Raw genomic sequence first — 22,660 nt, 5'->3', positions numbered from 1 at the left:
TTTGGTATAGTGTATCTAAAAGATATCTACCAACTCCCACAACCGGAAGTGATAGAGAACTGTAATTATTTAGACGTGAAAATCAGTTAGAACTTTGCAAAAGTGAAAATTTTATATTTCAAAAATCTGATTATTTTCAGAGATAAGTCTAATATGTAACCTTCATTTAACAAATATTTATAAGATGTAGTATACAAATAAATATCACGGTTATTTATATTTTAGTGCAGTTAATAACATAAATAAAATAAAAAAGCGTACGAAGACATAGTGAATTAATATTAAATTTTTATAAAAATAGTACAGAAACACTGTAAAATATAATTTACTAAATATTTAATAAAAATTAAATCGTTAATGGTAACTTAAAGTTGCAACTTCAAAAAATAATAAAAACATCGATACATAAATTGAAACATTCGAAATATGGATGCATAACTTATATGAATATAATGTGTTAATAAAAATGGGTACAGGAAAAGAGTCTTTATCAACTACCAAGTAAAAAATATTTTATTTAAGGCGTCTTATTTGGTAGGCAATAATATTTGAGTCCTATGGAACAATTACAATTTCTTAAATATATTTAAAGCCCTCAAATTAGTCGCAGGAGTTTAAAATTACGCTTAAATAATTCACAAAAAAGTGAAGTAAAAGTATTTTTGGTTGGTCATTAGAGATTTGATTTTCGAGACAGTTTTTAAGTTATTTCGAGTATTAATGCGCAGGGTAGGTTAGAATTGACATAGACAACATTAGCAGGATCCTGAAACAACATTGATTAATTTCAAAAATAAATAAATTAGTTAACACCTAACATTCAACAATAAAAAAGATAACAATCCGTGAATCCATGATATGGGAGAAGGTTAAATGTGTGACATTCTTAACATGCAAAAAGCAATTTAATCTCAGTAGGTCACAGTATGTCGGTTTCGTAGACTTTATTCATATGCGTGTTGGTATTGTTTTTATTGTTTTCGTCTTCTACGTTATTTGGTACACTAGATGAATTAATGGGGTTGGAATTTGTATTTGTCAATAATGTTTTAGTCGTATTTGGTAGATTAGTGAGTGAGCCGGTAATTTGTGAGGTAGTGAGCTGTAGTCCCATTTTCTGTAATAAATTTGATTCACTTCCTGTTTTTTTAAGCAATTGATCTGGCGCTGGTGGTATAACAGCTAATGTATTATTTCCTCGTTGTAGCTGTTGTAATCTAGCGTATTGTTCCTGCAAAGCTTTTTGCTTTTTAAGTAATTCTTGATGCCGGTGTTCCAGTTCTTCTTTTCTAGTTTTTTTCGATCCATCTTGAGAATTTACGCTTTCACAACTGCTACTGTTACTGGCCGAAATAGCATCACTATCGGAGGAAGGGATCTGAAGGTTAGATCCAATGTTTCTAGGTAGGGTTTGCGACTTTGTAGGATCTTTAATACTTGATCTGCTTGGAATATTTCTACGTAAAGTTTGCAATCCTAAATTTTGAGTGGCTTGTTCAAATTGCGACAAAGGTTTCTCTACCATATTTTGTACATTCTGGATATGTTGAAGTCCCAGAGCAGGTGACTTTGGAGGTAAATTGGGTGATGTTGGTGAAGCTAATGGTGATTTGGAACTGGTTCTTGGTGGTGGAGGAGGAGGTACTCTCTTTCCAGCTACTTGTTGTAATAATTCTTGATTTCTTTCCGGTAGAGGAGGTTTGGCGGCGGTTTTACATTCTCTTTGTAGGGGTTGAATTGGAGGACTGTTGTCGGTATCTGACCCACTGGGATACGAGTGCAATCTTCTGAGGCTTCCAGTTGTAGTGCTCACGGAAAGATTTTGGGTGGGAAGAAAAGATGCGGAATCCATGCTACCCTTTCGGCCGATCTCTGACATCTGGGGCGGTCTAACGCCTTTCACAGGTATAGCAGGGGCTTCAGAAGCATGGGCATCTTGGTTTTGAGCAATAGGGTGGGGTTTAGAAAATGTTTGAAGCTCGTCTAGCAGAGCGTCGAGTGCGTTCTCCGGACGTTGGCTACTGTCGGAGGCACTGCTGTCTCCCCCGATGAGGACCTGCCCCAAACGTGGTGCGGTAGGGGGCTGTAAAAACAATTCCATTAGATTTTAAAAATTTATTTTACATTAATATAAAAAAAGGATTTAGAAGTACATAAAATAAGTACTATGCATGTTTCACAACATTTTTAACACGTGCACATTTAAAACCAAAATAAAAATATATAGATATCTAATGGTACCTTGAGTAATATATGTATTTTGTAAAAGGAGCAATATATTTTAATAATGTTATTAAGTATGAAAAATTCATATGATGTTTATTGTATGAATACGAAATAATATAAAGCGTCAATCATGCACCTACATTTGGTAAGTATGTGTAATATTTTTGTAATAAATGATTAATTTACACATGAATATTATCATTTTATCCAAATTTTGATACTGTTTTAAACCAATAAAAGATTTTAACAAATCCACGATGTTGTTGACTAATTGCCCGTGATCTATATATTTAGCATAATTTATACCACAAGTATTTAATTATATTTAACTTTGAAATAAAACTGTAATAAACATATATTTAATAGAAATACCTACAAATAGATAGTTCTAAAAAAAGATTTGATAATACTGGCTATAAATAATTGCAACCAAAACCAGCTAGGATAAAAACTAACCAATTATCTAACCTAAATATAATGGTGACTATTATAATAATATTTTTGCGAATATAACTCATTTATATAAAGGGTGTGATAAAAGAAGCAAGGCGGTTTAATATTTTTCAAAAATATATCGAATGACACCAAACACTACCCTCCAACCACAACCCTTAGAGCGGGGAGGGGCCAACTTTAAAACTCTGAATGGAGAACAATTTTTATTGCAGATTAGGATTCTCATGAAAATGTAACGAAGTTTTATCTGAATTTTTTTTTTCGATTCGATAGATGGCGCTGTAATGTAATCACAGAAAAACATATACAGATTAGAACTATGCAAACTAAAGAACCGAGTAAGCAAAAATGTTAAAAAGTGCGTAGTTGTTGCTGAAGAAAACAATAATGGTATATTTGTTGAAAAATGGAATAAGAAATGGGACGTCGTAATGTTGACAACGAAGTATTTACCTGAAATGGTTAGTGTGCATAAAATATCAGGAGATATGCAGAAGCCTAAATCCATTATTGAGTATTATAAGCACAAAAGTTACATTGACATTTCAGGTAATTCAAATTTTTAGTAATTTTTATTTGTCTCAATAACTATATAATTTTAGATCAGATGAAATAGTATATTTCATCTGATCACATCTCTCAGAAGCGCGTCCTCAATGCCTGCCGGCTGCATCAGCATGTGACACACAATAAAATGTCAATAACGACATTTTGCGATGAACTTATATAAGGTAGATACGAAATGTTTTTGTATTCCCATTCCCCAATCTTAAATATGTATTTTAAATTTTCAGGTCTAGTCAAAAAAAATGACTGACCTACCTCTCGATTTGTTTCTAATAATCAAGATCATAAATTATATGAATCGGATAAGAAACAGATTTGTTCTAATTGCTACCACAAAAAGCTCACGGAAATGGGAAGGAAGCTTGTGGAACAAGCATTTGTGTCTTTGTTGCTTTTTTAAAATAAATTCGTCACATTGAAAACAATAGAATGTTGAATATTTTTTCTATTTAATATTTGTTCAAGTTTGTGCGTTTAATAAATATTCCCAAAAACATATTCCTAAATAATTAACAATTGTTAATTCAGGTAATATTTTTATTAATTTAGGTAATAAAAACCTAATGTAGTAAAAGTAAAACTAAAAGAATTTAACGTATTTTTACTGTGGCCATAGAGGACAACTTAGTCCACCGGCATAAAAACAACCCTAGTAAAATATTAATAAAAGCGTCCTTCAACACTTCCCATATATTTGGAATGGGTCTGGTGGACTAAACAAATGCACTACGGCCTGAAACGTGAAAAGGCATTGATAATATCGTCCCACCACGGCCCCTAGAGAAAAACATTTCCCAACTAAGTTGTGGAAAATTTTGAACCACCATGGCACTCTATGTGTTAAGAATGTTTTATGGAATCAGAATCTGCAATACAAAATGGGATTCCTATTTAAGATTTTAAAGTTGCCCCCACTTCGCTCTAGTGGGTGTGGCTGGGGGGGGGATCTTGGGTTAAATTCAATCGTTTGGTCTATTCGATCTATTCCAGCTTCTGGCCGATTACCTTAGATAGTCCAGTTCGACTGCTACAAGTCGACTTCTTCATTGTTTAAACTTCGCAGCACTATGCAAGAACTGGTTTAATACCAATCAACCATGGTTTAACTAATTCTCTTTCTATTTCTTTTGCTAAAGTTTTTGTCCCATTACATAGAGTTAAGTGCACCTATGACCTTTCGCACCTCTTTACGCCTAAATTTCGTATTTTTTCTAACTATACACCGAAGTACTTAAACTTTTCTAGTTATTTTACTCGTGAATTATCATATATTGTATATTCCAGGGCTATTCGTGTATATTCCAGGGCTATTTGTATATAAACATTGAATAACAAGGTAAAGAGGCTGGATCATTATCTAAACTCTTTATTTGTGTAGATAGCCTTTGACAGTAGGTTACCCTGTTTTACATAAGATATGTTATTTGTGTACAGTTCGCCAATGACTTGAATTAGATAGAAACTAGCACCAATAATCTTTAAAGTCTACAATAATTTATTTCAAGGTACACCGTCATAGGCCTTGTTCAGGCCAATAAAAGTTATATATTTCTTTTGATCTTCTTTTCAGTTATTTTTTGTAGGGTAGATAATTATCTACACAAGAACATTCTGGACTAAAACCGCTCTGATCATGTCCGACCTCATTTTTCAATCACCTCCTATAGATATTTGGGTCCTTTCTATTGCTGTTTTTAAATACAGAGGATATTATGGCTATTTTCTATCATTTGGGGTCTTTTGTTTGAATAAACATAAGGGTCATTGGTTAAGAAAACTCAATCTTCATACTTTTTATATAAATACCAGAATTAAATAAAATAGAAAATGAAATAGAACACATTATTGTCATATTTGTCTACTTTATCAACATGTGTGCTTCTGCAAATACTAAGAAGTACTATTCAGTTTTCTGCATAGTATAACATTAATGTTTAAAACACAAAGATGCATGCCAAGAATTGTACACTAATTTGAATAAAATGTAATTTATCTATATTAATAAAAAAACTAATTTTTTTTATTAATATAGATAGATACTTTCTAACAGTCCTGGTAGCTAATGATTGTGTTCAGTCAATAAACACTTGTGTTCATTGTACCATTATAAACACTTACGTTTTTTAAAAAATTTCTTAATCAACTTGACGCATTTCTTTCATCGCTCACGTCGAAAAATAATAACATTTTACGACTTCCTGTCATCGCTTACTCATGACTTGTACATGGTAATTGAGTGTGTCAAACCATATAACAATAAAACTTTTTAAGCCACTTGCGTTTTTCAGTAAGTTGTCGTTCCATCATTTACATGGTCTTCCCACTAATCGTCTTCCTATTGGGGAACCGTCTCTCTCCGTCTTTACTACTCTATTTGTCGTGTCGTCATTCTGAATATATGATAGTTCAATTCTATTCTTCTATTTCTTACTCATTTTTAGATGGTTTCCACCCTGCATCTACGTCGTATATCTATACTTCTAGCTCTGTCCCACAGTGTCTTACTATTCATTTTTCTAAGAGTTTTTATCTTTGCTGTTTCTAGCTTATTTTTTTTTGTCCTCTCTGTGTTATATCATGTTTTCATTATTTGTCTGGTGATTGTTTTGTAAATTCTGTTTTTCATTTCTTTCCCCATATTTTTATTTCTACATATCGTTGCATTCAGACAGCCTGCGACTTTGTTTGTTCTATTCAGTGAATCTTCCACTTCCTAGATATTTAAACTCCATTAATTGTTCTATGATCTGACCCTCTAGCTCTAATTTACATCTTGGTAGATTTGTTGTTATAATCATACATTTCTTCTTTTTTGGGGAAATTATCATAAATTTTCTGGCGGTTATATTAAATTAGTGTAGTATACGTTGCACCATATATAGTAGATGTAGGTAGCGACTATAGCCTAGTATTATGTAAAAGAAGAATTATCGTGAAACACTTTACACCTCAGAGAGCAGCATTAACACAAACAAAAATTAGAGACGAAGGACTAAATACGGAATCCACCGGATACTTATACAGAAAAAAATATCAGAAAAGATTGCTGGGAATGAAATATATGGCAGCTGCTTAAGTATACAAATTATTCTTGTAGTTTTCTCATTATATACCTTACATCTTCAGGATTGTGTGCAATCACTACTTGATTGTTCGTAAAGCTTAATGTGTATACGTATTTGTTTCTTAATTGTACCGCCATTTCTTCACATGTTTTTCTCCATATTTTTAATGTTAAACAGGTTGAAAGTTAAATCTATTGTTTTACGGTATTGTCCGTTGATAAAATATCTGCGAAATCGGTTAATTTATTGTTCTTGACCTCGCTTATAGGTGTTACGATAACAATCTGTTATATGTATTTAATTTTCTTCATATTGTTCTTTTTGTATTTATTACAGTAGTTCTTTAATTCTTTATCCTAATTATTATCGAGTTTGGATTTTTTTTTAGTTCTTGTTTTTCTATTTTATTATGTGTTCCTTTGCCCTCTATTTTTTTATTTTAAGTGTTAATACTATTATTCGTTTTTGTGTATAATCATTTTTCATACAAATGTTCCTTCTTTCTTAATTTTTTCTTGAATTATTGTTTATTTAATAATAATGATGCGCCGTTTTTGTTTTTTTTTCGACTGCTGCAAATACTGTTTTTTTGTAGGTTTCTATACGTTCATATGTGGCACTGAACAACGCGGAATAATCCGGCGCATTATTATGGATACCATATGGACTCAATATAGCCAATTACATAATGCGCAACATATTCCTTGTGCGATTAGCTACAAGTAAAGAGCTTCTGAAAGCAACAAAACGATTAAAACAAAATCCTTAAGCCTGTTCGGAGTAACGGGTAGCAAAAGTAACATTCAACGTTTCCAGAACAAGATACTAAGACTAAACATAGATGCTTTGGTTCATTGGAAACAGTAATATCCATAAATACCTGGAGATTAATACCGTTAGATCAACTATACATGCTCGGAACAATAAAGATACTATTTATTCTCTCGTGAATGTAGAAGGTTTCGAGCTACTTACAACACGAACACAACACGATGATTCAAAAGGATTAAACCATACGAGTGCAGTGAAGTGATATCATAAAAGTAGAGCATAATGCGATAGTGAATACATTAATCTTAATTTTAGTAGGCGATGCCTAATGGGAATTAAAAATCAAGGAATCATATCCAAGAAAAGAAATAATGAAGTAGGCATACGTTAAATTCTGTATGCGCGACAATAGAGAGAGAAGCTATTTAAAAAGTTTGATAAATTAGTGAAAAGACGTTAGTGTGCAGAAAAAAATAGTTTCAGATTATGAAAATAATGTCCCCTATATATTTGCTGAAATGTCTTTCTAATTAATATTTTGAAGTTTATAAGTATGTGCCTAACACTTAGAGAAATTGCAGTTGTGACATAAAGAAATGCGTCTAATCATATATATAGCCGAAGTTAGGAAGGCTAATAAAATAGTTGCGGAACATTATGATTTAATAAATCTCATTAACTACCTCAGTATGTCCGGCTACAGTGTCTTTAATAGGCAGGCTATGTATTTAGAATGGAAGAAAATAGGCTTCCAAAAAACTGTTGAATGTAATAATAAAGGGGAAGAGATCTATTGGAAGACCGAGAAAGCGATGGGAGGATGGCGTGGATAAGGACGCCGGAAATCTCATTGGCAGTCGATCGTTGAGAAGAATAGCTACAGACTGTAAAGGATGGAGAGGTTTAACGATAGAGGCCAGAACCCGAATTGAGCTGTAGAGCCATAGGATGGATGCAGAATCCATTAACAGATGAAGTTCTGCGCATTGCAAAAACCAGTTTTGATGCCGTTGGCCGTCTTGCATCCATCCATCCAATGTCTCCACAGCCCAATTTAAGCCCTGGCCTCCCTCAGCCAACCCCTCCATTCATTATCCCCATCCACATCATCCTCCCATCGCTTTCTCAGTCTTCCAATAGGTCTCTTCCCCTGCATTCTTGCCGTTGCAGTTTGCCGTCTTTCTACTACTAATATTAGCAGATCTTACCGACAAAGAATTTCAGTTGATTTTCCGTCAAAATTATCTTTTTTTACTTTATCACAATTCATTGTGGTTATACAGCATGTTCTAAACCATTTTAATCCTTTTTAATATAACTTTCTTTAAATGAAACAATAATTTTTGTATCAACAAGTTCTATTCAATAAGTATTTATCAAAATTTGGACAAATGAAATGATTCTTTTGTGTTCTTTCGATCATATGTTAATATATTGTTAAGGACAGTTTTGATATCGTAGAATAAAGTGTTATACATCTTTTAAAATAAAATATATACAAATTTAAAAAATGAATCTAATTATTTGTTGTATTTTCTAACAACTGAATATTATAGCAATTATCTCGTAGGAAAATTTAAATAATAGATAATAGATTTAATAACCAAGACATATTTTTGCAAGAACTAATAATTTTTTTAATATATTTGCTTAGGTTATTGTTTGCTCGAAAACCTGGTGTTTACTGAAAAAAGGTCAAGACACAACTTGGACTTTATTGATATTGGATAAATAGTATTGAAAGAACGACTAGCAAAAAAGTATATAAAGCGAGGTAATGCAGAAAAACAAGGTTGGCCGAACGCGATTAGGATGTGACTAACAGTTACAGATGAGATAGACAAACAAGGAATATAAAGAAACGATATCAAAAATTTGTTATAAGATAAGGGAGCATGGAAAAAATCAGAAAAACAACACAGTAACAATATACACAACACAGTAACAACATATAACTAAATACTGTAAGTGTTGTAATGAATGGAGTTAAACTAACTCTGCAGCTAACGGTACTTTGGGTTTATTGATTAACTGAATAATAATTTTTTTTAGGTAGATAATAAATCCGTTATTAAATAAATTATCTAGTTATAAGAGGTATTTTTTAAGTTTAATTTTATATAAAAATAAAAACAAACAAAATTACTAAAATTAAAATGTAAAGACTAGCAAATTATATGAAAAAGTGTCACAATTCTACTGAAAAATCATAGAAAAACCTTTAAACTAAGAGTTTTTAAAGTTATTTTTATTAATTTGTTACTTAATTATTGCAAAAACAGTTTTAAAAGTCGATTTTTTGAAAACAATTAATAACTTTTCTAAAAATGCACAAAAAACTTTAATTTCGCGTGATAATAGGGGCAATATCACATATATTTAACTATAAAAATTTCAAGGAGTTGCACTTGAGTTATTGCAAAATTGAAATTTTTTATCCCAGAAAGCTTTTATTTACAACATTATTAGGCGTAAACTATTAGGTCTACATTAACCCTTTCTTTATCAGACCTGATCAGCGACGCAGTGCTACCGTTCCCAGGGTTTTTGAAGTGCCAGCAGTACCAGCGACGTATATATACGGTTGCTCATTAAATGCAAAGAAAAACTCAGAAAATGCTCTTTAATGTCCAAAAAAAATATAAAACGAAAGCATTTTTAATAACTAACTATAAACTAAATATAAAATGAATACGAAACTAGTCATTAGAATTTTACCATTTTGTCTTGGTTCATGGTAGTAAGCATAGTGACCTCTCTTCGATCCTTCCATTTTAGTGCCAACATATTGCAACTCGACATTGAGGAAGTTGCATCTTTTTGTAGTTTTTCTGCTAAATTAGGCATGTGTTTTCTGTTGACCCTGACTGTTCCACAAGAGTAAGTTTTATGGTCAAATAGGTAATTTGACAAACTGGGAGACGTGTACCAGTTATCAGTAAAGAGTGAGTGACTACTTTGTCCAAGTAGGGCTTCATAAGAGTGGCAACCACAGATCCTGAGAGGATGATATCCTCATAATGATTTATTTCGGTGTTTTTACCTACATAAACAATAAAGACTAACACATAACCCGTTTCACAGTCTTACAGAAGAAACAATTTTATTCCAAATCGATGGCGTTTGGTTCTTATAAACTGTTTAAACTGCAGCCGTCCTTTGAATAGAACCAAACTGCAAAAAAACGCCTCGCACCTTGTCATAAGAATCCGCTTGAGGTTGATCAGCATTTTCAGCGAAGTGTAACATTCTCAGTATAAACTGAAAGCGATTCCGGGACATTGCAATAGAAAATATGGGTGTATATAACAAATCGTTTGTTGACCAATTTTCTGTAAGTTTGGCTATTCTATGGCTTGCTGCGAGCAATAGCACAGCGATAAATGTAAAAAATTCATTTTCTATAAGTGGCGACCAAGCAATCTTTTTATTTTTGCAAACTTCCGCTGCAGCAAAATTATTTGTTTTATGTATAATTAAATTAACGGTACCTGGATTTAGAAAGGAAAGAAAACAATCTATTTCCCTGGCAGGATTCTCAATATTGTCTAAATGGGCACCTGAATTTGTGTCATCAAACTCGTACACGACAGGAACAAATTGGTGTTTATCCCACTGTATACTAAAATCATCCGCTAAAGCTCTTTTGCTTTCATTTCTCGATATATTTGCAACCACAACTTCGGCTTCGTCCTTATCAGCACTTTCATTTTCAGAAATAGCTTCATCATTCCCATAAATAATATTAACAATCTCCTCCTCTTCTGAATCATCGCTACCTGGTACATAATCGCTTTCACTTTCTACAAAAGGCTCTTGATCGGAATCCAAGAATGCCTGTATATCATCATATTCTTTTTGCGTTAGTCCACACAAACCACCTGTATCCCATGAGCGCCTTATTTTTCTCGAATCAGACATTTTCTTGAAATTTCACAATACATTTGCACTGCAACAGTAACAGCAAAATACTGCGTAGTCCGTGCTAACGTGATATTTGCGGTACAAGACGCATGCTAAAAATAGACCAAAAACCCGACCATACCCGGCAGTTACCGAAATGCCGTGTATCAAAAGCTGCCGTATCAATATGGCAGTGGGTTCATCACAATGCATGTTCGAACGTACCAATACGGGATTGGGGCTGACGGCACTGTAACAATGCCGGATAGATGCGGCAATGGGGCTGGCAGAGGTGCAAAAAAAAATTTGATGCCGTATACAAACGGCATGGTATTAAAAACGTTTTCACTCGAGAATGTATATATACGTCACTGGGAACAGTGGCACTTTTCCCCAAACCGTATAAATACGTCGCTGGTAAAGGAATGGTTAATTCCAAAAACACGAAATTGAATAAAAAACGGCTTTTTTTTTAAATAAAACCATTAAATGAATAAAAAAATATTAAATGAATGAAAAGACTGACATCTTTAGTACACATTTATGACAAATCAAATAATAGAAAAAGAAAAGTATTTTTGAAGTATATCAATATTTATTTCCTAGCTTTCGGCTTACAAAGTCAACTTTAGAGCTATGCTACAATAGAACAATGATATAAATAGCTATTTAAAGTTAAAAGTTTTAAGTTTAAAAGAAGTTTTAAGTTAAAGATTTAAAAAACTTAATTTTGGACAGTCTTCCATAAATTTTTTCTTTATGAATTTCAATTCATCAATTTGTTGATAATTTAATATTCTTAATTTTCTAATAACATATTTGATTTAAAAAATTATCTTAAATATTGTTAAATAGATTTAAAAAATAACTGTGATTTTAAGCTTTTAAACATTTAAAATAACTCAAACGCATCAAACATTTGCACTCAGGTGCAAAAATCGATCCATTCCTTATTTCTTATTTATCTGAAGTTGTATAATTTTAGAGACATTAAATTATGTATGTAAATTTATGTGTACCCTCGTATACGAGAAATAAAATAATATTTTTAATATTGCTTTTTATATTTCTTAAAACAAATTGGTATTTCAGGTTTTTGTCAAAAAGGGTCTGAAACAAGTAGATATTTATTGAATGTTTTGTGAATGTGATTTTATTTTCAAAACGGGTTATATTTTTATTTAATTATCCTTCCTAAATGTCTCTAACTCCGACAGTAGCTGAAATGGCGGTGACTTTAGTTCAAGATGGTTGTAGCCAATATTATGCAGATGAAATGTTGGGTGTTAGTCGATCTTCGGTTCAAAGAGCAGTTCGGCGTTTTAGCGACACCGGTAACTTCACAAGAAGACCAGGATCAGGTCGTAGCAGGGTAACATCCGAAAGAGATGATCGATTTCTGGTCTCATCATGTTTGAGAAATCGGCATCTAACTTCGGTTGAACTAGCAAATCGTCTGAGCGAAGTGAGAAATGTGGATGTAAGCAGATGGACAGTTCGTCGACGACTTGTAGAAGGTAATTTATTATCCAGAAGGCCAGCCCTATCTCCAAGACTATCCATAGAACATCGCAGAGCTCGCCTTGCTTTTGCAAGAGAACATGAAAACTGGAGTGGTGCAGATTGGAGCAATGTATTCTTCTAAAATGAGTCAGATTTTGTCTAAGGTCACCAGACGGCCGAGAAAGAGTTTGGAGAAGACACGGAGAGCGATGTTTTCAATGTAATATTGCGGAAAGAATAAGTTATCGGGGGGGCTCCGTTATAATTTGGGCTGGTATCAGTTCAGAAGCCCATACTGATTTAGTTATTGTAGATAGAGGTTCTATGACTGCTGCAATATACATAACAAGTATTTTAGATCAGCATGTGGTACCTTTTGCTCCTTTCATTGGACCTAATTTTATTTTTATGGACAACAACGCGCGTCCTCACCGTGCTAGAATCGTCAACCAATATATAGAGAAGGTGAGTCAACCAAACAACTTGGCTGAGCTCTTCAAGAAATATGGGACCAATTGGATCAATTTGATATCCAGAGGTTAATTACCTCAATGCCTAGACGTGTACAGACTGTTATAAGGGCCCGAGGGGGAAACACTAGATATTGATTTATTATCAATGTTTTTCTTAATTTCAGAAAGTTTTAAATATTCTTGTATTTGTGAGTTTTGGCGTATATCTCTATAAATAAATTATTTTTTTGGATAATCTGTAAAAATTATTTTAATCTAACATATACTTTTACATATATACCTAATTTAAAACTAATATCTTCAAACGTTTTCTTTTTTCAGCAAATAATACCCATGGATCGATTTTTTTGCACCTGAGTGTAGAAGGTTATTTTTTTTTATTCGAAATTTCGGTATTTTTACATAAATAAAAAAAAAATATTCTCCTAAGACGCTTAGAATCCGAGTTGGCACTTTTTTGTTATTTCTCCATTTCACTATTTTAAAAACTGAATTCATAAATTTAAAATAAAAGTAGCAATATATTTGGCCCTAATCGAGAAAATTGATGTTTTTTTTTTAATTTGAGATATTGCGTTACATAGATTATAAAAATTCAGTTAGTTAATTTGTGAATGGTTTATGTAACCGAGTAATTTGTTTAAGCAATTTAAAATAAATATGAATAATAAAATAATAAGCATAATTAAAGAGAAATTAACGAGAACCGACTAGATTTTCAAATAAAAAATTAATGTTTGTAAAATTTATTATTAAAAGATATTATTTATAGCTATAATACATAACTGTTTAAATCCTCTTGCTCTGTTTCTACTGCTAATTAACTCTTTATATACCATGCATCATTTGTAATTTGCGGTGTGTGCTCCATTGCAGTGATAAGGTCTATCACACTATGTCTTAGAGTGTCCATACAATTGGCATCTGGTATACTGGACGATATTATTCTTTTTATACGTTGGCTCAATACTTATTTTCGCGTTGTTTATAAATGTTTATAAATTGAATTTCATATATTTTTTATTATTTTGATTAGGTTCTATATCGACGTAGAACATCATTAGAGGGTCCTTACTTACTCCGTGTTTTATATTTACAATCTTCTTCTTCTTCTCATGACGCCGTCTCCTTTCGAAGGTTGGCGATCCAAATGGCAATTATAGTTCTGGAAACTGCTGCGCGAAAGATTTCTGCGGATGAGCGATCGAACTATCTCCTCAGGTCTTCCAGCCACGAGTTCTGGCGTCTTCCTACTGATCTGTTGCCCTGTACTTTTCCTTCCAGTATATCTTGAAGTAATTCATATCTTTCGCCTCTCAACACATGACCCAAGTATTGCATTTTCCTCTCTTTGATTATTCTTAGTAATTCTGTACGCAATATTTATAATATTGCGTACTAAATGCCCACGTTTTTCTATTGCACTTTTTATTATATTAATGGGCACTGTATGATGTAGATTACCAATTACAACTCTGTACGTTCTATCCTCTTTCATTTGGTACGTATGATGCACAATTTTTTTGCTGTTTAAATGTCTTACCAGTTTTCGGTATGTTTCAGAGTCCCGGGAATTTATTTTTATTGTGTTGTTTTTTAATGCTGTATAATAGTATGCCTCTAAAAATTGGTGGGGGTTTAGAGGTTGCTGGAGTTTCGTTGGTATTTTCTGTACTATTATTGTTGTCGTTTTCGTTTTCATTTTGTAGAATCTGAAATTTATTGCTGGTTACTACCATGTCTTCGTTTTCTGTTGGTGTCGGAGGATTAATTTTACGTTTTTTATTACTATGTTGTATAGTTTGCCATTCGTGGATGTCCGATGTGATAGTACTTGGTTAGGAACATAATATATTGTTGTTGATGGGTTGTTTAAAATTTGTGCTGAATTAGGTTGTAAATTTTGCGGAAAAAGGACATTTTGGCATTCTGGTTGAATTTGCTGTTGCTAATATTAAATATTTATAGGTTGACCATTAACATTAGCAGTATAAAAAGGAACACTCGCCGATAAATCTGGTGGAGCACTCATTTTAATTGTTAAAACTGTATATTTTAATTTTTAAATAGTTTATAAATACTATATCTACTTGATACACGATAATGACGGTAAAAACGAGGCCGGAGCCCGTTTTTAATCACCACTGCAAACTTTCGCCTAATTCGTATAGATGTTTACAGGTCGAGAGTCAAATGAATACTATTTTAAATTGTTTGAACCAATTATTCGATTAAATAAACTATTTACAAACTAACTAAAGGCATTTTTATGATCCATGCCACGAGGTACTCTAAATTAAAAAAAAACAAAAATTTTCGTTGACTAAAACCAAATATATTGCGACTTTTATAAATTGGAATATATGAATTCAGTTTTTGAAATAGTAAAATCGCTTCACTTTTAAACCCTTTATCTTTAGCGCATCATAGACAACTCATTTTTAAAGGAATCCTTTTTAGTTTTTTATTTAAAATTAAATCTTTTATGTTTCAAATGATTCTTTTTAAACTGCTTATTGTTTATAAACAAAGCCCCGGTGAACGTCTGAAAAAAGGACTATCTGGAGTTTTAAGGGTCGTAGGACATTATGTTTTTTTTGGTATTTGTCTAAAAATGAAAACATAACGAATATAAAAAAAAAATAACTTTCTATATGTTATTGCATCTGAGTTATTTTAATTGTTTATAAGCTTAGAATCACACAGTACTTTTGCAAACATATTTAACAATATTTTACCTAAACTTTGTAATCCTTAAATAATTTAATTAGATAAAATTAACCTTTTTCTTCAATCTGATGCATTCTGACTTCATGTAGACCCAATAATTTACGCATAATTAAGTTGTAGATAAAAGCTTTTTGGGATAAACAACTTTAATTTTGCAATAACTATTAAGTAAAACATCTTGAAATTTTTAAAGCTGAATATTTGTGGCATGTTCCTTATTCTCAAGCAAAATCAAAATTTTTGTGTATTTTTAGAAAAATTTATAATTTTCAAAAAATCAACTTTTGAAGCTATTTTTGCAATAACTAAGCAACAACTTAGCAAACGCAACTTTACAAACCTTCATTTTAAAGGATTTTTTATGCTTTTTCAGTTAAACTGTGTGACATTGACATTTAATCATAAAATAATATTTAACCTTTTGCATATTTTATTTATTACATATTGTTATCACTAAATTTATTAAAAGCAGTTAATAGATACCTGTATCAACGATTGTCACGGGAAAATCCTAAGTTATCTGGTCTATAACCATTCGGACACTACAGCTTGACGTAAGATATTTTAGATAATATCTAACAGGGTTAGTTTAGAAATTTTTTTTTTATTTTTCTCGTAACTTTGAGAAGAAACTTTTGGTAATTTTACTTCTTAAATAATCTTGGTAAAATACCTTGTTACTGTCCTTAACATTCATTATGTTGAATAATTTATTAAATACAATTGGTAAAAATTGTGCAACCAAAAATTATTTTGGTATTGTCTATATTAAACTATCATTGATGATTTTACTAAATGATGATACAGCATATATATGTATATGTATATATATATATATATATGTATATATGTATATATATATATATGTATATATATATATATATATATATATATATATATATATATATATATATATATTGATTGCTAGAAAATTGGAGCTGACGATAGTATTTAATGGTTACCTTGAAACCAAATATTTTAGGTGCAAAAAAACACATCAACTACTGATTATTGAGTGAGTCCAACTGAAACAACTAAAAAAAAAAGAAAATAAAAATTAACACACAAACATAAAAAATAAAGCTTAGAAGTATGCCATTCCAAGTCAAGAATTGCTGCAGCCAAAAGCAAAATAAATTGAAAAAGTTATGAATTAGCAAACAAAAAGCAATATTAAGTTTTAGATTTCCGTTAAGTATTATTTATCTACGGAAAAACCTATTAATAATTACAATTTTAGAGTTGTTTTTGGGAATTTAAAGAGAGCTTATTTATTTGGGCTATGCATGCTACGATAGAAGGTACTAGCACCAAATTATATTCAAATAAGGGCAAATAAAAAAGCATTCACCATGCATAAAAAAATCTTTCCCTTATAGTAAGGTAGGAGTCTGCCAGTCGGAAACCTTGAAAACTACCTAGAAACCTTTTATTACAAGGTCATTAAGCAAATAAGCTACATTCTAAACTACAATTGCACTTTAAAGTACATTCAAATACAGAGTGTATAAATATTACTTTATCAACTTTTGATACGCAATTTAATGCTTTTAATTCTAGGTACTTATGCCACAAGTCTACCAAAATATGTACCAGATCTCTTCCACACTTTCATTGTACTCGTATGTATACAATGTATAGATAAATACTGGATATCTAATTAACACATGCACAAATACATTCTTGTGTTGAACTGAGGATTAAAAAAATATAATATTTGACACAATACGCAGCGAATTATTTTAGTTAATTATTATTGATCATTCATCATTTTTATCGTACCATAGTGTGGATATACAATCTATGATTATTGAGATAGATTATTAATATATCATTAACATTTATGTACACCTTAGAGTTTTACGTTGAAATAGTAATTTTGAAGTAAGAACCAAGTAGATAACTAGATAATTTCACCCACATATTCTGGAGCCCCAAATATATCGATTGAACCTGACTTTGGTCTTAAAAATTGGCTCACTCATTTACTTAATGAAAATTTACTTAAATTACTGAAAATATTTATTTATCTGCAGTGTGTTCTCATAGTAAAAGTTAAACTATTAGTTTTTGCATTAGTAAATAGATGACACCCGTTTTTAATACTTTAAATTGAATTCAGAATGAAATTAAAATAGTTACTGTTTCTAGGATTCATTTTTTTTTTCGGGCATGCCTATTTCCACGCTTCAAGAAGTTTTGAAATGTTCGTTCATATGTACACACAAAAAAATTACAGTCTTTGAAGTTAAGAAAATAAAATTCGATGTTTACAATATTTGGAGAACGGTTTAATATTTTGTAATAAAAATAAACGCGAGTTTCTTATGATGAGAGCATATTTAAAAAATATATAAAAAATCTGTGCAATATTAGTGCGTATTAAAGCTTTTGCTCAGCTGAACCTTTTAATTAGTTAACGTATGTCTGTCATTTTATTGATAATTAATATCTTCCCCAATTTAGTAACCCTTCAAAATATTTAAAATATTCTACTACTGTTATATACAGATAATTGTTCCATCACGAAAGTTTTTCAATAACCTTTTAATCATAGTCGCAGTAATACTCTGAACACATTCTTTAACGACTCTTTCCAAATAAGCAACATGTGTAAATGGCCTTTAAAGATACACTTTTTCCTTTAGGTAATTCCACAAGAAAAAATCGAGGGGCGTCAAATCTAAATACCAAGAAGGCACACATATTTACGAAAACCGTTCTATAACTCTTCCATTAAAACGGTTTTCAAAGTATTGCCTTATGTCTAACCTACTGTGGCATGGAGTACCATCCTGTTGGAACCATATTTGTTGACGTTAAAGTAGAGACACCTTATCAAGAAGATCGTCTAATTCATTCTCCAAGTTAAACAAATTATGGTCAGTCGGGGCTTGTATGGCTACAGCTTCATCTTTTTTAAAATTTTTAAAACTGTATCTTTGTTAATACGATTTTAAATCAGAGCTTCACTTTTCGCACGAATTTTTCAGGATATCTGATTACTGAAGTCAATATTTCAAATTCCATACCATCTTTGGCAACCCGTTGTTGCCGTTTGTTGCTAAATTTCTCACTTAAATCTCCTAACATCTTAAATTTTTTTTTAACAATTTTCTTAATGCGTAGCTACATGATAAGTTTTATAATTCTTATTCATGATTTACACAATTTCAATTTTATCTTCAGCACTTAATGTTAATTTAGTCTACTAAATTTTATAATATTTTCTATCATTAATGCATTGGTTTGTACACTATGTTTGTGTGCAATAACTCTTCTTTGTAGGTATTGGTCTGTTTACCCAATATATGTTGAATTACAGTCTTTACAATTTATTTTATGAATAACGTTTGAATAAAATAAATTGTAAGACTGTAATTCAACATATATTGGGCAAACACACCAATACCTACATAGAAGAGTTGTTGCACACAAACATAGTGTACAAACCAATGCATAAAAAACAACAGCCCTAGCCAAACATTCTCTAGAAAATAGCCATTCTTTTGTTTTTGAAAATGTACAGATTTTGGAAAAATAACAAAATTACAACAAAAGATGCATATTGGAGATGATTCACATAAAAAAAGATCCAAATTCTATCAATAATAAGACTGACATCAAAGATCTTTCCAATATGTATAGTAATTTAATAAATTGAGTTGTTTTTTAAATGCACTATGGCAGATATTTAAGATACGATTCTGAACCACTCTTTTTTAAGATACCTGCCAGATATCATCTGTCAATGTCAGATACCAATTTTTTAATCCATGTTAAACTTTTTAAAAAAGTGTAAACATAAAATTTAATTGTAAAATATAATGTTTAAAAAGTAAAATAGAGTGCTTATTGAAAATGGCAAATTTGCCGAAACGTTTAAGCAAATTTTCGATATATGTTTTTTAAACTTTAGAATAACATGAAAATTGATCTATAAGGTACTTTTTATTACTCATACATTTTTGAAGTATTTATAATGAAAAAGACATTATGTGAAACAAAAAAGCAACAACAGTAATTTAATTAAACAGTAATCAAAAATTTGAGACGGTTGAGGAAATCACAACTTTCTTAACATTTATTATGATGTGCCCATATTTTATTACTTTTTTTTAAAGATGCTCTTACCATAAGTCACGTGCCAATTTTAATTAAAAAATTTTAAATAATTCACAAAATACTAGAAACGATCGATTATTTAAGTTCAACTCAATTTTTTTGTACTCAAACTTTTGTATACTAAGGTTAGTAAGCTTCAATCGAGTTATGTTTTATTCCAGAATATGTGGTTTTACTTATGTCATACCTTTTTGTGATACTTATGTGCTACCTTTTTTGTATATTATATATACTATACAGTTATTTAAAAAATAACTACTTTAATATGTAACACGTAACAATTCATCCACTCAAATTTGCTTCATAAGGGGGGTGTTTGCTATTTAACACGCATTATCAGCACCAACCATATTATCACACCAAAAAATTAAGCATTGAATTAAAATAGGATTTAATTGAATAAGTATCAAAATAATATACATAAAAATAAAACACAATAGTTGATTAAATACCATATACAAAACTAAAAAAACTAAAGACAAATAAACCGCAATATAAACATATAAAATAAATAAATTTGTTTATCCAATAGTGTGGAGGATTTGGAAATGGAAAATAATTTTTTTCTGTGACGGGAAAAACGTTGAAATTTTATCATTGGTGGGTGACAGGTAAGAAATATCACTTTAATAAAATTTCTTTATCTGCGGGAAAAATCTCCTGTTTACATCATTCTTTGTTTGCTCAATTTTCACAATTAATTACGTTTCCAAATCTTCAATACCATCCAATATTACCTGGCGGGTTTCGAAAATAAATTCGACAAACTATTGTAGGTACTCCCAAATACAACCTTTCGCAGCTTTGTTGGACTTGTTTTTCCCATTTTGTTTTGGAACTGTAACTATTTTAAAATATTTTGAGTAGCTGCATGACTGTTGGATAGTAACACACTTTTAATTATTGAATAGTTTGACGACACTATTAATTGCCTTTGTTGTGGGCCAGTTATGAAAAATAAGCCATTAACACCTAAAAAACATAAACAAACCTAACACACTAAAGAACTTCATGTTTTTTATCCTCCATTTCATGAATTTTGAATACGTGAGTTCGTAAATTTTTGGAGATTGAGCTGGCAATTATTTTGTGATACCACTTTCGCTGCTTTTACCAACTTCGGTGGTATTATATTATTCTAGGTAATTTTATTATTCGAAGCTTTAGGGGGGATCAATAGTAGTGTAAAGTTAAAATCGCCACTGAATTCTGTTATTGCGTTAGCCGCCACCTTGATTTTAAAAGAGAAAGAGAATTGCTCAATATCTCAATTGCTTTTCAAATTTTATACAAAAAGGGTATAAACTAAAATAATTGAAAATGCGATTTCCTATTCTTTCTTTTTTACAATTTTTTTTGTGCGGTTGATATTTTCCGAGTTAAGGGGAAAAATAGTGACAGTTAGATCATACTTATTGAATTATCTCGTTTATTATTAACTAAAGCAAATAAATGTATTTAAACAAAAATGAAGAGAGCTATATTCTAGACAATTTTTATCTCTTTTATTTTTTTTCTAAAATCAATATTTAAAGAATATATTGAATAGATTGGTTTTATATGAATTGATTTTGTTCAATATCGCGGCCATTTTTAACTTTTTGACAAAATGGTAGCACAACCATTGTTGCATTTAAGATTTCCTAAAATTTCTTGTAGGCAAATAATTAATTCAATAATAATGATTGAATTACCTCGTCTATTATTAAATTTACGACATAAATGTACATTAACAAAAATGTATTAAATTATATTTTAATTAATTTTAATTTCTTTGATTTTTGTAATACAATCAACATTTAAGGTCCTAAACGAACCCTAGACGGTGACATTATCTACAGCAAGCTATAAACGGGAACCAACCTTTAATATTGATTTTATTAAAAAAGATGAGATCAAAATTGACAAAATATAATGTAAATAATAAACAATATATTTCAATAATTATGCTTTATGACTCTCCTACCCCCCCTTAACTCCGATCGATTGCACGAAAAAATGTGCAGGAAAGAAATTGTAGGAAATTGTAATTGCAATAATTTTAGTCTTTACCATTGGTCAAAAAGTTGAAAATAGCCGAGATATTTAATAAAAAAAAGTCTTAAATACCAATCCCTGCAAAGTCTTACGTTCACGCCTTTACCGCATACGTACTACCTTAAATACTGATTTTACTAAAAAAACTATATAAAATACAATTCTCTTTATTATTGTTTATGTACATTTATGTTGTAAAGTCAATAATAAACGACATAATCTAAAACATTTTAAGTCACTGCCATTTTGTCAAAAAGTTTAAAATGGCCGAGATATTGAACAAAACTAATTCCTATATAACCAAGGTTTTACGCTCGCGCCTTTATAGCATTTAGAGGGTGTCCAGAAACCCTCCTGACAAACGAAAACCGCAGAGTCCTCAGTTAATTTTAAGACGATTTAACAGAATTCACCTAGTTCGAAAAAGCTTCCTAAGTGAGGTAGAGCTCTTTGAAGATTGTGCCTTGTAAGTAGTTTTTTTAATAACTCCAAAACGCTTCTATTTAGAAAAACGGTACGATTATTTATTCTCCAGAGTTAAATCGATTCCATTAATTTAGAATTTCTGGTACCGTTCATAGGCGTCCATTTTGGGTAGATCAACGGGTATTTTAACGCATAACTTTTTTTTCTGTAACTTTTAAGCATTTGTGATACTAGATTATCAAATTTTAAGATATTCTAGTACTAAAAGGTACTTTACTTTGAGTCACAAGGATATATCGTTTTCGAGAAAAATCGATTTGAAATTTTTTCTTTTTTGCGTCAATAAAGTTAAATTAATATTTTTTGCACTAGTAGGCT

General features: G+C 30.9%; 1 protein-coding gene across 1 annotated transcript in view; it reads right to left on the bottom strand.

Moving 5' to 3' along the window:
- Window positions 1-359: 359 nt before the first annotated feature.
- Window positions 360-22,660, bottom strand: part of LOC140443550 (coiled-coil domain-containing protein AGAP005037) — a 1,206,743-nt gene continuing 1,184,442 nt past the window's right edge. Inside the window, exon 21 of the mRNA XM_072534868.1 lies at window positions 360-2,083. Within this exon, the coding sequence (XP_072390969.1) occupies window positions 920-2,083 (1,164 nt within the window). The 3' untranslated portion in view covers window positions 360-919. The remainder of the gene's footprint in view (window positions 2,084-22,660) is intronic.

This window comes from Diabrotica undecimpunctata, chromosome 6, assembly GCF_040954645.1.
Source record: "Diabrotica undecimpunctata isolate CICGRU chromosome 6, icDiaUnde3, whole genome shotgun sequence".
NCBI classification, from domain to species: Eukaryota; Metazoa; Arthropoda; class Insecta; order Coleoptera; family Chrysomelidae; genus Diabrotica; species Diabrotica undecimpunctata.
Note: the sequence above shows the minus strand (reverse complement) of the source record. Positions and strands in the feature narration are given on the sequence as shown.